General features: G+C 45.3%; 1 protein-coding gene across 1 annotated transcript; it reads left to right on the top strand.

Annotated features, from left to right (window-relative positions):
- The first annotated feature begins 1,319 nt into the window (after positions 1-1,319).
- On the top strand, positions 1,320-2,369 carry LOC130489214 (protein phosphatase 1 regulatory subunit 3E-like). The gene has a single exon (XM_056862964.1). It carries the CDS (start codon positions 1,320-1,322, stop codon positions 2,367-2,369), a length of 1,050 nt encoding a protein of 349 aa, XP_056718942.1.
- The last annotated feature ends 13,625 nt before the right edge of the window (positions 2,370-15,994 follow it).

Raw genomic sequence — 15,994 nt, 5'->3', positions numbered from 1 at the left:
CTCCCTGACCAGGCCCAAAGCTGTACACCTTTTTGGATAGTTCAGGGGCTGTGACAATACTGACTTGGATGGACCAAGGGTCTGGTTCAGTATAAGGCAGCTTCATGTGGTTTTATATTGCTCTTTGTACATGTTTTTGCCTTAAATGCTTTTTAGTGGCTGTTGCTCCCTCTGGAATTAATGAATATTTATTTATTTATAATAAATAAATGGTCACACTTAAATTCAATGGGGCTTACTCCTGTGATTACTTGGCACACAACTCTTTGCCCCCTCCTCCTTCTGTCATTGTTGAAATCTTCTTTACTAATTAAAAAAAAATCAGCACTGCAACGTAGTATAAAGCAGGGATGAAATGAGATAAGAGTGTTAAATTCTTCTTGCTTTTACAAAAGTGGCATTGTTTTTCTCTAATCCTCATAATTGTACCTCATTAGAGTACTGTTCTATAATGCCATTAGTTCTCTTTTCAAAATGAAACAACGCTCAGATCTTCTTATCGGGGCCTTTTTGTCCTTGACCGTGACTGAGCGCCTTTGCATCTGAAGCGTGGCTGGCATATCGCAAACGCATTACACGGGATTAAACTGGATTCCCTCCTCTTAAACGCCGGCTGCCAGGTTTCAGTTTGCAAAACCTCGCTGCGTGCTTTGCAGCCTCCGTCCGCCTTCTTTCCCCCCCAAGGCCGGGCTTTGGGTCCCGTTATTTCCGCAACCGAGAGGAAGAGGAAGGCTGGCGAGGCGCGTTGCAAAGGCTCTGCCGGGGGAATCCCTTCTCCCTCCCTCCCTCCTCTTTGGGATCTGGTTAAGGGCACGAAGTGGGGTGGGGGGGGGAGAGAGAAGAGAGGTGGGAGAAGAACTGTCACGATTAAGGAACAGAGCGGCGAGGGGGAGCGTGGGAGGGGGGGAGAGGGGGAAGGACGACCCGGGGAGGGCGCGGGGGCGGAGATTTGCGCGCGGATGAATCGGGAAGCGGACACGAGGCCGGGGATGCGTCGGTTTTGCTGCATGACTCCGGCACGACGTCAGCAGCGGCACGTCCCAGGCGGTCTCCCCGCAAGAAGCCGCGCCGGGACTCTGCAGCCGCGCCGGGCAGCGGCCGGGCAGCGGGGAGAGAGCCGTCGCCGCTGCTCCCAGGGAAGGCGGGAGGCGCCGGGCCCGCCGGTTCCTGCAGTCCAGGGAGCCCCCGACGGCTCCGGGCTCCAGCCATGGCCATGCCCTGAGGGACGCCGAGACACAGAGAGGGAGGAACCGGCTGCAGCCGCCGCCGCCGCCATGGACTGACCTGACCCGGCCCGTCGCGCCCAGCCGAGCGGAGCCATGGAGAAGGCGGGCTCCCTGCACGCCTCGGTGCCGGCGCCGCCGCCGCGCCTCTACCTGCCGCGCCACTTCAGCTGCACCGCCTGCCTCTACGGCAGCCTGGCCGAGCAGTGCAAGGGCGGCTGCAGCCCGGAGCCCGAGCCGGTGGAGGCCCCCTCCTCGCCGCCCGTGACCCGCGAGGCCAGGAAGGCGCCCCCTGCTCCGCGCTCGCCCTCCCCGCCGCCGCCGCCCCCCTCGCCCTCCTCGCCCTCCTCGCGCGGCCGGGAGCCCACGCTGCCCCCGGTGCCGCCCAGCCCCACGCTCCGCCGGCGGGCCAAGTCGCTGCCCACCCCGGGCGAGCGGGGGCTGCGGCCGGCCCTGCAGCAGAGCCCGTCGCGCCGCAAGACGGTGCGCTTCGCCGACGCGCTGGGCCTGGAGCTCACCGCCGTGCGCCACTTCTGCCAGGCCGACGTGCCCGGGGTGCCCGCCCTGCCCGCCTCGCCGCCGCCGCAGCCGCCCCCGCGGGCCGCCGACCTGCTCAAGACGCGCAAGCCGCCGGCGCTGGGCGAGCTGGGGCCGGTGCGGTTCGGGCCCCCCGCGCCCCTGCTGGAGCCCCTCTTCCCGCCGCAGCCCGGCGCCGCCGCCGGCTTCCTGGAGCGCGTCCGCCGGCGCAAGGTGCAGCTGGAGGCGGTGCGCGCCGAGGCGTCGGGGCTGCGCGGCTCGGTGCGCGTCCTCAACGTGGCCTACGAGAAGGCCGTGTCGGTGCGCTACACCCTCAACCGCTGGGCCAGCTGCAGCGAGGTCCCCGCCGCCTACCTGCCGCCGCCCGCGCCCCCGACGGGCCGCCCCGCCGCCGCCGCCGCCGCCCCCGACGGCCTCACCGACCGCTTCGCCTTCCACCTGCCCGTCGGCGCCGGCGCCGCCCTCCTGGAGTTCGCCCTCCGCTACCGCGTGGCCGGCGCCGAGTACTGGGACAACAACGACGGGCACAACTACAAGCTGCGCGCCAGGCAGAGGCCGCCCGCCGGCCAGGAGCCCGACGGCGGCGGCGCCTGGGTCCATTTCATCTGAGGCCCCCGCAGCCGCCTCCTGCCTTGCCCGGCTTTGCCCAGCCGTCGAGGGGTCGCGGCGCCTCTCCAGCAGCCACAGGCGCCGCCTTGAGACGTCGAACCAGAGCTTTCCTCCCCAGGGGATGGAGACGAGGACGCGAGAGCCGGAGACGAAGAGCGCTGTGGGTGGGGGGAGACGGTCTGTGCGCTGGAGAGTCAGGGGTTTTGCTGCCGTCGGAGGACATGGAAAACGTTATGTAAAGCCCTTTCCCAACTGTGTGGCTCCTTGAATTCGCCTCGTTAATGGCTTCTCTTTTTACTTTTTTGCTTTGCGGCTCACTTTCTGTGAGGCACACTGTGTGCCCAAGCCTTCTTCGTCCACCTTTGACTTTGCCAGCTGGCCTAGGGTTGCCAGGTCCCTCCTTGCTACCGGCGGGAGGTTTTGGGGGCGGAGCCTGAGGAGGGTGGGGTTTGGAAAGGGGAGGGACTTCAATGCCATAGAGTCCAATTGCCAAAGCGGCCATTTTCTCCAGGTGAACTGATCTCTATCGGCAGGAGATCAGTTGTAATAGCAGGAGGTCTCCAGCTAGTACCTGGAGGTTGGCAACCCTAAGCTAACCACCACCAATGGTCTCTTTCTTTTTTGCAGTTGTGTCCGCATTTCTCAATCTACTGCGCAGGAAGTAAGTCCCATTGAAGTCTAGTATAGTTTCCCCCAAGGTGATAAGCCACATCTGTTCTACATCAGGCAGAAAGTGATGAGTCGCGTGACTGAGTGCTCCTCCATAGAAACAGTTCCCTGCATGTAGACAGCTAGCGGGTTAAGGGAAAGGCTGTGCTATGGTCCTTGGCTGTGACGTGTTAATTTTTGATCAGTGGGGACATTTTTGCATGGAGGGGTATTCGTTCTCATGATGCAGCAGCTGACCTGGTATAGCCCAGACAGAAGTTTGCCACCTCAGTGAGAACTGGCACTCAGTAAACCATGGGCTGCATGTATAATCTGAGTTGTGAGCCTGCTGTGGCAATGTGCTCACCACACTGTGTTTAGACTGTATGTTCCCCTGAGGTCAGTCTTCTCTAGTGTTCACAGCAGTAGCCTGCTGCAAAGAGCCACGGTTGGCTGGAGACCGTTGACGTCACTAGTCCACTTCCCCAAAGCCATTTCTCATCATCCAAAAATCTGGTTTCATTTATTGTGTCTACAAATACATTTAATTGGATAGACGTACATGCAATTACTTAAAATTGAAAATGGAGGGAACCTGCAAGGGAAGCTACTGAGTCGGAGTTTGAGCTGCTGTCAAACCTGTAGCAAAAGCAGGGGGAAGCCATCCTCAAGCTGTGCTAGGAAAAATAATGCAGGGAGTCCTGATTTGCTTCTTTATGAATACACGCATATACTTCCTGTTTAAATGTATGAACAGTTGTGCTGAACGGATTATTTCGGTTTGCGATTACATGTGAACATGCTGCTGTGGAACCCGCAGTCTCCAAAGGATGTAAAACGTTCAGGTGATGACAGGTTGTGTCAGATGTCCCTGCTGCCCTGTTCCACTGAGGGTTCTCTATCCGCTTGAGAAAGTGTAAATACACTTTCCTTCAAAACCAGGGAAGATCCGATTTACTAAAAATTTTCAACTTTCTCTTCCTCATACCAGCCCGGTTTGGACCACGAGACCTCTCCTGCTGTTCTCAGGGGTATTGTTTCCTCTGCAGTTCTTCACTCAGTGTGCAAAGATGTGAAATGCTCGTTGTTTATACACCACCAGATGATCTTTCCAAATTGTGTATTTCCAAGTTAAATACAGACGGTCTACGTTTTATATTTTGAGAAGTATAGAAAATGGAGGAAAGGGAAGAAGCGTTTCAAAAAAATTCAGAGAAGTGATACAGAGGCAGAATGCCTGGAAAGTGGTGTGTTGAAACAATTTGCAATGTCCTCAGTTTCTTACACCTAGTTTCTTCCTTTTTTCCCCCCTTTCATGTGTTACTAATACAACAAGCAGTTGTATCATAGGATGTTAGCCAAATTCATGAAAGTTGTATAAATCAATGGCATCATATTTATTAGTTTTGACTAGGTGTCTGAAGTGGGACTGGAAAATTATTTCTCTTTCTTACATATTGGGTTTTTTAAAGAATTCAGAATGAAAGGTTGAGGGCCAGTCCAACAGAGGGCTTCATAATGGTGTTCAGTTTCTAAAGGGCTTCATCCACTGCCACCTGGGTATTTCTTAAGCTCTGGTTGACAAAGCAAACAGCTTCTCTGCTTTAGAAATCATGCATCACCCTACTGTTATGGTGAAACAATATGGTTGCCAAATCCAGGCTGGAAAAACCCTGGAGATTTGGATGTGGACACTGGAGAGGGTAGGGTTTGGGGAGGGGGCGAACCTCAGCATTCATAGGACTATAGGTTTAGGATTCCCCATTACAATACCCCCCCCCAACATTACAGTTAGAGACTTCTAAAATAGAAAGTATAGAATTAATATTTTGTCATAGAACTAATATTTTGTCAAAGCTCTGTCTCATCAGGGATATGATTTCTTGTAATCCTCTTGACTGAAGTGAAGTCTGCTCACTTCAGGGTGAATGATGTGCTCATTTGAGGGGGAAAAGGGAGCCTTTCTGTTTGTAATTCATGTTCGGAATTGATGGCGCAATCTTAACCTCACTTGAAGTCCCTTTTGCAGTTGCAATTCGGTCTTTCCCGTATAATAATCCCCTTCTCACCTCACTGGCAGAAAATAAAGTCTGCCTGGGCCAGTGGAGTAGTTCAGGTAGGGTGCACATTCCTCCCCCCAAGATCCTCCTGTATTAGCTCCATTGAAATAAATGGGCTCCCAGATTGTTTAGTGGGGTGGGGATGGCACAGGAGACTTTCCCAGTGGATTATCCCCTTCTCCTTTTTTAATGTATTAAGTTTTTTTAAGCCCATGAGCCTTAATACAAGAGAGGAAACTAAACGACATATTTAAAGCACCTTCCAAAAACTCAGTTTGTCTTTTGTATTTTTGTTTGCTAACCATCCAGCTTTCTTTCCATACCAGAGCTTTTCAGCACTTATGTTGCAATCCCACCCCCAGCTATTCCTAGTGAGGATTGAGGCCTTTGGCCAGGTCATCACAGCTTGAGATCAAGGGTGCCGTGGTGCACACTGGCCAAGAGCTTGACAGACCTCCTGATTTCATTGCCTGGGACTGGTAAAATGGGAGGTTGGCAAGCCATGATAAGCTGTGATAAACTTGGTGGTGGGTCACAAGTTACGCTGCCCTGCTGTAGGTTCTGCTCATAAACAGGCTAGAAAAGTTTGCAAAACCCTAATGCTGCTATTTTAAACCTCACCTTTGAGTAGTGTACATTCCTATTGGGGCCAGTGCATGCTTCTGTTTTATTGATAAAGGGATGATGTTTATTTTAATGTAATTTTTAAGAGTATGGTCCATGGTAATGTTATTTGACGGTAGGAGTGGGCTGTAAAGTATCTTGTAAAAACAAGGGGTGTGGGTAGTTAGGGCTCTGCTGTATTCTCTAGAGCTGTTGCTCTCAATACTGCTGCAATACATTATTTTACCATGAAACCTAAATGCATGCCTGTGCAATAAATCGTAAGGAATTATAGGATTGCACTAGTTCACTAGTAGCCAGGAAACAATATTTTCTGGTTTATGCCGCTGTGTCAGATTTGTGTTGTTTTTAATAGTCATCTTTGTACTGTCTTCACCACCTTGGTTTTGTGTTCTTGCACATGTAACAGCGGCCTAAGGAGGAAAAAATCAAGCTAAACTATGGCGATAAATTAGAGGAGAAGCTTCTCTGCTCACTTTTGATATGCCAAGCTGCTGTCAAAAGCACAGGAGTGGAGCAAAACCAGGAGAACAGTGATACTAGGTATTTGTAAACTTGTATGCTAGTACCCAAGTACTTGTGCTAGGGGCATTCCTAAAATGCTATGTTCTGAGAAGCTTTTCAAGTGTCAGTGAGCTTAAGTGTGAGTGAAAATACATAGCAAGCCTAGAAGAATGTCTTATTTTAGAAGAGGCAGCTTCTGATCCACTTTTATGTTAGTATGATCCCCTTGTATTTAGAAGAGGTTTTGAAAATAGTTGCCATGGTTTCTTATCTGAAAAACCTTCTGACAAATTACTTTTGTTAAAGAATTTATTCTGGATTAGCACCCTTAATTTAATTACTGCCCTTGAGTCAGTGGAATGATCGGACTGCAGTCATATGCCACTTGGTCTGAGCATATGCTTAAACCTGGAGGCTTGGGTCCTGTACATGCACATGCTTTGCTTTGGCTGCCCCACAGCTCATCTGCTGCCATTAGTACTTGTGTTTACACAATATTCGTGTGTTTTCACTGAGCCCTTGTGCCAAGGGAAGTGCTAATGGCAAAGCCAAAGCAAAGTATGTGTGACACGTGTTCACAGGATCTCCACATAAATATTTTCAGGATTGCTTACCAAGTATGCAGTTGCAAACAGCAGTTTTTCAAGAGAATACTTTCAAATTTGGGTATAATCGTGAGCCATAGTTTAATACTTCCGTAGGTTTTCAGGGAACTTACTGCAAGGCCCAACTTTGCTTTGGTAAACCAGGTTGTTGTTGGGGTTTTTTTGGGGGGGGGGTTCCCCCTTTTGCAAACAACGAGTCAAAAGAGTTGTCCCTGGATTATTGAATATTAGTATGTACTAATATTCACTAATCTTGTATATTCTGAGACAGTCTGTTGTTGACGTCATCTCTTATTTGCAATAAAGATTAAAGTCGTTTCTTCTAACATTGCTAAGAACCCTACGGCTCTAACAAGATGCACTTTTCCAAACGCAATATGTGTCTGTGTGTAGCTCTAGTCTGGCTTCAGTCGGGGAGGGCAGGCTAGAAGTATAATAAAGTAAACAAATAAATGTTGTCAAAACACCTGCCAGAGGTTGCTGGCTAGTGCTGTAACAGAACTAGAAACAACCTTCCCGAGTAGCAAACGGCACTACTTTTAAAGGCGCTAGGCTTGAACCTGATTTTGCTGAATACCCTTGTAACTTCGGCAAGAACAGAAGCCGGCTGATTTTTCACATGAACCAAATGTGTATAGTATTCTCATCAAGCAAGGAAGATGCTATATATTGCCAAGGTAGAGTCTTCACAAATATATATATATATTTTTTTTCCCTAGGAAGCTTGGGTGTTTTTAAACGCAATATATTTTTGGAGAAATTGTCTGCTGTACTTGTGTCTTTATTGGTACATAAACCAGTACACCCCACTGTCCTTTCCTAACAGCATTAGACTGCTTTCCCCCCAAAGCAATATTTAGAGCAGTGGTTTTGAAGTGGTGTGCTGGAGGATGCTTATCAGGGTTCCTCAATAAGAAGACCGCTAATGGCAGACTAGCTTGCCGGAAAAAGAGTTATTTGCCGTTATCAGTCTTCACTTTCCCCCAGACTGTGCAACCCCAGGGGAAATTTGCTTAGGTCATTTGGGGCAAAAGTAAGGGTCACAATGCCTGGTTCTGTGAGAACTGAACATGTGCTGTACAGCATGCTCCAAAATCCTCTACAATATTGTGGGGGGGGGGTGTTCCATGGGAGGTGCTATTAGATGCACCAGTGTGTGTTTCCTGAAGGTGGAATGTATGAAAAACCACTGTGTTATAGCATATCCTATTTTTATATGCATATTTTTATTGTGGTGGTCACAAATTAAAGCTGCTTATGGCCAGTGTAAAAACTGTAGCTTTATTAAATGTGCCATGTGTTACAAAATGTGCAATATAATGTCCCGGTTCCTTTGGCCAGAATAGAAAACCTTAAAATTCTAGTAAATGTAGCACTCAGGTAACGACATAATTCCATCCCATGAGTATTTTTAAAAGGAGTGTTTCAAATATTGATGACCCCCTCAACCTCAGTATAATTATGCTGTGCTACTCTTTTTTGTTATAAGTGCAGTTGATAGTCTGTGGGACGTAGTTGAGAATTGGTAAAAGTTGCATCCAGATGCTGTTTATTGAAAGAGCAACCGCTCGGTTGCTTTCATGTATAAGCCTCCACATGGACAAATCACAAATGAGTGTTCATGCTTAATGTTGGTCTTTTTGTCAGCTAGCTGGAGCACAGTTAGATGAACTTTGCAGGCCAATAACCGCTAAAACTGTCATTCTAAACAAGAAGTTAGTCTGAAGTAAATTCAGATTTTAGTTGCCTTCCAAGGATAGTCTCTGTAATGTCTAATGTGTTCCTTAAACTGTTTCCTTAATTTTAAAGAATACATTTATGGCTTTTACTTTGGGATGAGTTTATATCATAAACAGAAAGAAACACTAGCCGTTTGCTAGCATTTTTTACAACCGTAAAAAAAATTTCCCTGTGACAGCGTGCAAGTATTTTCAAAAGCCTAAATGGTTTAAAACTTTTTCCTTATTGTAGTGAAAAGTGTTGCAGTGAGAAATGTGTCTCTGGGCATCTCTGTAAACCACATTCGTATTGTCTATAAAATAATAACGTGTCCATAGAGCATACTACAAAACACGTGTGTGCAACTCTTATGCAGATGTCATTCGAAATATATGTATGTCCTCTCAAATTTGAATTTTTATGGAGTTGATTTTGCACAGAGTTGATCGGTGAATGAGTGTCGCTTTCATGCTGCATCGGTACTCCGGATGGGTTTTGTCTCTTTTGCACATTTATAAGTATAGTAATCACAAAAAGGAATTTATTCTTTGGACGATGTTGCATCTATGTTTTTAATTAATATGCTCGGCTCTTTAGCAAAACTTGAATAAAATTTGTGTCATGTGTGTAACTCACCTGCAGCCTCTATTGTGTGAAAGGTTTGCCCCTTATCCACTCATTACGTGGCTCGCTGCAATTGTGGTAGCTTTGAAACTGTCCATATTAGCACCGTCAGAAAAATATTTTTTATTGCTAGGTTAACTTTCTGTAAAGAGTTCACAGAAACATAAAAAAAACCAATGTGTTGTCATATTGACATTTGCATGCAAAGTAATTAATATACATAGAGGAGTAAGTGACATTCTACTAACAGTTCCAAACAACACAGCCAATCCTTTCTTCATTAAATGTGACTTGTGTGACATTGAAATGCCTGGGCTTTTGTTCTAGTTAAATATAGTCCAAAAGTATCTGTGTGTCCAGAATAAAATATTTTTGCGAAGGACTTTTCTATGCAATATTCTTCTAACTTTTTTTTTTTAAGAGAACTTCAAAAGTTAGAGCCCAGCCAAGCCACAGTTGAGAACTACTGGGTCCCAGTGGAGAGTTAAGCACGTGCTTGGTTTATACTGAAATTGTTAAGGTTTAACTTTGTGCTTAATTTGGGCTGGGTTGTGCCTTTAGGTTTAAATGTTAGTGTATTCAGCCACCCTACAAAAAAGGAAAATGTGATATCAGCATCCAAACATAAGTAGCTGCTAGTAAGGTGGCATTTAAAATGGAGTAACTTTTCAGGAAAATTAGATATGATCCTTTCGACAATGCAAAATGCATAGATCAGGTTTGTTATTTGTTTTGTGGTTTTTTGCCTTATTGTTAAATGTGGGTTTGTAATACAAATCCACACAAATGTGGATAATCTTAATGCCAAACAAAAACGTTGGCAACTATCCACTTTGGCAGCAGTGACTACAAATGTTAATATTGCCCAATTTGTATTAAAGACAAATAGCCTACTACAAATTTTATTACAGCCAAGTTGGTTCAGTCACGCAAACCCACCCTTAAGGTTGCAGCAGTATATTCACTAGAAGAGAAAGTTCGCTGTAATTATAATTTATTTTACTGAACGTTTTGTTTCGTTTAAGCATGTGCAATAATCCAGATCTGGGTGGGGGGTTGTCTTTTAAAGCTGTTGCTTCTTTGGGAATGGTTTGAATGAAACTTGAGTATCCTTTAAATTGTTTCTCTCACATACACAAATCCACAGGTCCCGTTCATTTCAGTGGGACTTGCACAGGAAAACTTCCTGGTGGAATATGCCCAAACTTGTTACTCGTTCTGGAAGTATCATTTGTTTGTTTGTTTGTTTGTTTTTAGAAAGACATGCACCTTGTGGTAATAGGACTTCTGTGTTGATTATTTCCTTTGACTTTGATTCAGAGATTGCTCTTACCTGCTGAACATGAACTGGTATCCAAATTCCGTAATGTTTGTACTCCAGAAGTTGTTTGGTTTGTAGTTTTCTGATTATTTTTTTGTAAAAAAATTATTTCACATCATTTGATATTAATGCCTTTTAACTCTTTTTGAAGCCAGTGAATACAAATGTAATATACCTTGCCTTATGATAACATTATATACCTTGTCTACCTAAAAGTTATCCAATCACTGGTTGTATTGATATGGTGAAAAATATATTTATAAACATACAATGGCTAGTTGTCATTATTAAAAGCTGAATGGTGAGAGCATAAGAAATAAGGTATGTTGTGTGGTATTCACTATTAAAGGTTGAATCACATTCAGGTATTTCCCCTGTCCTATCTATGCAAACCTGATAGAGACACCATTAGTCTGATACTGTTATTTATGTCTGTGATTGACAAAAGACTATATCCACAGAATGATTCAGCAGTCATCAGTAGCCAGCCATAAAGCATTCATTGGCCCATCTGGCCGAATACTATTAAGCAGATCCTTGTGCAGGAATGTTGTAGTAAGAGGGCAGAAGAAGAAGAGTTGGTTTTTTTATGCCAACTTTCTCTACCACTTAAGGGAGACTCAAACCGGCTTACAATCACCTTCCCCTCCCCACAACAGACACCCTGGAAAATAGAGTAAAACACACTCAATTCCATTTTCTACCAGTGTAATGACTGCTAGGATGACTGTGGCGCAGAATGGTAAGCTGCAGTACTGCAGTCAAAAGCTCTCTTAATGACCTGAGTTCGATCCCAACGGAAGTTGGTTTCAGCTAGCCGGCTCAAGGTTGACTCAGCCTTCCATCCTTCCGAGGTCGGTAAAATGAGTACCCAGCTTGCTGGGGGCAAAGGGAAGATGACTGGGGAAGGCACTGGCAAACCACCCCATAAAAAACAAAGTCTGCCTAGTAAACGTTGGGATGTGGCGTCGCCCCATGGGTCAGGAATGACCCGGTGCTTGCACAGGGGACTTTCACCTTTATAATGACTGCATTTGGACTGTATCTGCTAGGACTAGTCAACCGTTCAGAGTTTCCAGGGCTATTTGTTTTCTGGCGAGTGATCTGGAAGCTAGTTGATTGCGGGCAGCAGTGGCTCTACAAGCTGCCCTTTGCAATAAGCTGATTCCACCCCTCTTCTCCTGAGGCGGAGTGTCCCTGGCCCCATTTGTAGAAAATTGAGAAGGCTCTTTTCACACCAGGAGAAGGACTTGCTTTTTGTCCTTGAAAGGATGCATGAATCCCCTTGATCTCCGTATTGAGAAATGCTGCAATAAACGATACGCTTTCATAACTGGTCCGACAGTGTCTGGTCTGAGCTGTAGTAGCATGAATTCCCACAGGCCTTAACCCATCAGATACATGTTTTGGGAGAGCCCCTTCGCTGCCTCTTAGTTTGTGCTCCTTTGCTTTTACGTTACGATGCACAAGAAATAGAGCCAGATCAACAGACTTCCCCTGGCCAAATACAATTTTTTCCCATTAGGAGCAGTGGCAGGCTGTTGAGTAGCAATTGCCTATAAAATGCCTGACTCATTCTCTGCAGTCAGTGATAAAATGGAAACTTCTCAAGGTGCCTTGCAGCGGACGTGATATTTGCTTGTCTCTTTCACTTGCTCACAGCTTAATAACTTCATGGTGGTCCTGATGGCTCATATTGAGACCATTCCATACACAGTACTGACTTTTACTAATCAAGATATCCTGTCTCTTATCAAGGAGCCACCCACACCTTTTTTTTAAAAGCATAGAAGTGTTGATGTTTCCTTATTTTTCTGTTTAATAGAGGGTATGCTGGTTGCCATGATGGGTAAAACCCAAGGCTGTTTAAAAATTAAAATCTGCTTTTCTGGAAGTGCACGCTGAGGTCTCAGATGAGTCACCCAGCTCTTCTGTTTTTGCTTTCCAATCCTAAACACCTTTACTTGGGAGCAGTGTCTGAATTTTGCCAAAAGCAAAGCTTGAGGTGAATTTGGAGGGTCCTGCTCAGGTGAAGCATCTGTAGAAATTTGCTACGGGTGTTTTAAAATGTTCAGTAGGATCAAAACATTTCTCACTGGTGGAATTTCACCTAAGTAAAAGCCACTTCAAGGTTAAAGTACCTAAGGTGATGAAAAGTACCTAAGATGATGGCTTTAGTTGCTCTTTCTTTGGTCATCCATGATGGCACAGTATTGGTTTGGCTGCAATCCTGTGCACAAATTTACAACAATATTTCAAATCCCTGTGTATGGAAAACAGGCTTCACTTCACTGAGGCACCTGCACTCAGACATGGAGTCAAGCTAGGAAAAATTCTCCATGTGAGGATTAGAAGGAGATGGGAGGAACGAAACAGAAGCCCAGCAATAAACCGTGTTTGTGGCAAAGCAAAGGTACAAATAGAGCTTTCATGACATCTGCCTACAATCTCACCTACAAATCAGGAAATCCCTGATTTGAATCTTGCCTGAGCAGTACAGGGATACCAATACTACCTACCTTCCAGGGTTATTGTAAAGTCAGCAATGCAATAATGTCATATGCTTTAAACATTCAAAAACACTATACAAATAATAAGTATTGTCTCTATTGTTACTTGGTCACACATTATCCAAAACATGGTAATAAAGTGTATTGGGGGTGGGGGTGGTATTGAGCAGTGACTTCTTTCACTGAGGGGGTTACCGCATTATGGCTGTTACCGCACTAGGTATTCCCAGCGATGTATCAAGAGTTTGGAAATGTTATAAAAAACATCGCTTTAAAAGGGTTTTTGGATGCCACGGCTAAAAAATGGTTGGAAGATGTCTTCACAGCTAAAGGGGCCAAACGAAGTGCGAACAGTGGGGGTTACCGCACTTGTATTCCCAGCGATGTATTAAGAGTTTGAAAATGTTATAAAATACTGTTCGCAATATTGTCAAAGGCTTTCACGGTCAGAGTTCATTGGTTCATGTAGGTTATCCGGGCTGTGTGACCGTGGTCTTGGTATTTGGTCTTGGTATACCAAGACCACGGTCACACAGCCCGGATAACCTACATGAACCAATACTGTTTGCACTTTCTATGTATTCCCACCGATGTTTTAAGAGTTTGAAAACATTATAAAAAATACGTTAAGCACTGTGTTTGGCCCCTTTAGCTGCGAAGACGTCTTCCAACCATTATAAGCCGTGGTATCCAAAACCCCTTTTAAAGCGCTGTTTTTTACAACATTTCCAAACTCTTGATACATTGCTGGGAATACAAAGTGTGGTAACCCCCAGTATTTTTATAACAGTTTCAAACTCTTAATACAAAGTGCGAACAGTATTTTTTATAACATTTTCAAACTCTTAATACATCGCTGGGAATACATATGCGGTAACCCCCTATGTATTCCCAGCGATGTATTAAGAGTTTGAAAATGTTATAAAAAAATCACTTTAAAAGGGTTTTTGGATGCCACTGCTAAAAAATGGTTGGAAGACGTCTTCACAGCTAAAGGGGCCAAACGAAGTGCGAATAGTATTTTTTATAACAGTTTCAAACTCTTAATACATCGGTGAGAATACATAGAAAGTGCGAACAGTATTTTTTTATAACATTTTCAAACTCTTAATACATTGGTGAGAATACATAGAAAGTGCGAACAGTATTTATTTATAACATTTTCAAACTCTTAATACATCACTGGGAATACATAATGCGGTAACCCTTCAATCACCTACACCCTTTTCTTTCTTTCAAAGAACTCTCACGCCTGCTTGACTTTTCATTCTTAATTCTTAAGAGCCAAAGCTCAGTGGTTTGTCTCCAGTGGTTTAATTGTGATATCATTTTACTTAACTATTTTGGCACTATTCTTCTCACAGCCTTTAGAAAAGCAGACTAAACCAACCGCAGCTATTAACCTCTGCTCTATTTCCAGAGAGCGTTCCCCTCCCTCTTCTATATTTAAACCTCTAGCTATATATTTAAATAGCAGGACAATTTTACTAATTCCTTGGGGCGAGGTCTCTTAAATAACATGATGCCTTTTAATGTAACTTTGTGCGCTCAGGAGTCAGACTTCTCTCCAAGCACTATTCTCTTTTCTTAGCTGTAGCAAGTGCTGCTAAAGCAGGAAATGTAAAAGGCTTTGTCTAGCTGGCAGCTCTCCGTAAGTCTTAAATAAAACATGAACTTTATAAAGCACAAGTCACGCACACAGGCCATAGATAGTATGCCGTATAAAATTTAACTGCAATGCCCCACTTTGAATCTACAAAACCTATTGGTGTAATCTTGAACACATGCCTAGTTAGCAGAAATACTTTTGAGATTGACAGGCCTGTACTAGGGTTGCCGCCCTTTAGGTAGGGCCTGGAATTCTCCCAGAATTAAATTATGATCTCCACATTACAGAGATCACTTCCCCTGGAGAAAAAGGGCCGCTTTGGAGGTAACCTCCATGTGGGGCCTGGAGATCTCCCACAATTACAACTGACCTTCACACTACAGAGATCAGTTCCCATGGAGCAAATGGCTGCTTTGGTGGGTATGGCATTATACCCCACTGAGGTCCCTCCCCTCACCAACCTCACCCTCCCCAGGCTCCACTCCTGTATTGTAATGCCAGTAATCATTATTATTATTTGATTGTATGCTTTTGTGTTCAGTCTGCATACTTGCTTTTATGGAAATGCTAGGCCTGGAGTATAAGAGCTGGTTTGAAACACTATGTATTCATGTGCACACCCATGAGGGCTTTGGGAAGGTGGCACCCAGGAGCCATGAGTCAGTAAATCAGGCTCTCTGTGTCTGGTACAGCCTTCCACCAATACATGGCCCAGAACTACCTATTGCTTAAGGAATGTTAAGTTTCGGTTCCCCGTCCCAGATCATGTAGCTACCTAAATCCCGCCTCAACCCCCACTGATAGGCTTATGCTAATCCAAAGGTGTCCATCATTGGGTCTTTGTGTGTCTATGCTCTGTATTACGTAATTGTAACACCCCTGACCAGAAGTTATAAACGTTGTTGCAATCCTTTGTTCTGGTGTGTGAATTGCCCGGCTTGCTTTGGGGCAATCACACCCGACTGCATTATTTTGGCCACAATAAACAGATCGTTAATCTTCCAACCTCCGACTGTACTATTTATCATTGGCTACTAAATAATACAGCAGCACTTCAGTATCTCCAGGACCTTCCCAACCTAAAGCTGGCAACCCTATGGAGAGTAGACTCTATGGCCATTTATTCATGGAAGGTTTTGCCTTGGAGTTGCCACTCTTTAGATGCACTTTCCCCCCATTCATATTCTCGAAACTCAACAATAAGCCCCCATGCAGAGTTTTGAGAATTCGGATGGGGGAAATGTGCCTCTAGAGAGTGGCAAATCCAAGGCAAAACCTTCCATGAATAAATGGCCTATGACATCATATCCTCACTGAACTCCCTCCCCTCCCTAAACTCTGCCTTCCCCAAGCACCTGTCTGTCAGGCCTCAGCCGGTTACGAGAACGGAGGGGGGGGCTT

Source organism: Euleptes europaea, chromosome 17 (genome assembly GCF_029931775.1).
Source record: "Euleptes europaea isolate rEulEur1 chromosome 17, rEulEur1.hap1, whole genome shotgun sequence".
NCBI classification, from domain to species: domain Eukaryota; kingdom Metazoa; phylum Chordata; class Lepidosauria; order Squamata; family Sphaerodactylidae; genus Euleptes; species Euleptes europaea.
This window is presented reverse-complemented; position numbering and strand designations above follow the sequence as displayed.

What these genes read in the sequence shown, in the direction of transcription:
- LOC130489214 (XM_056862964.1), top strand. Translation starts at nt 1,320, where the DNA reads ATGGAGAAGGCGGGCTCCCTGCACGCCTCGGTGCCGGCGCCGCCGCCG.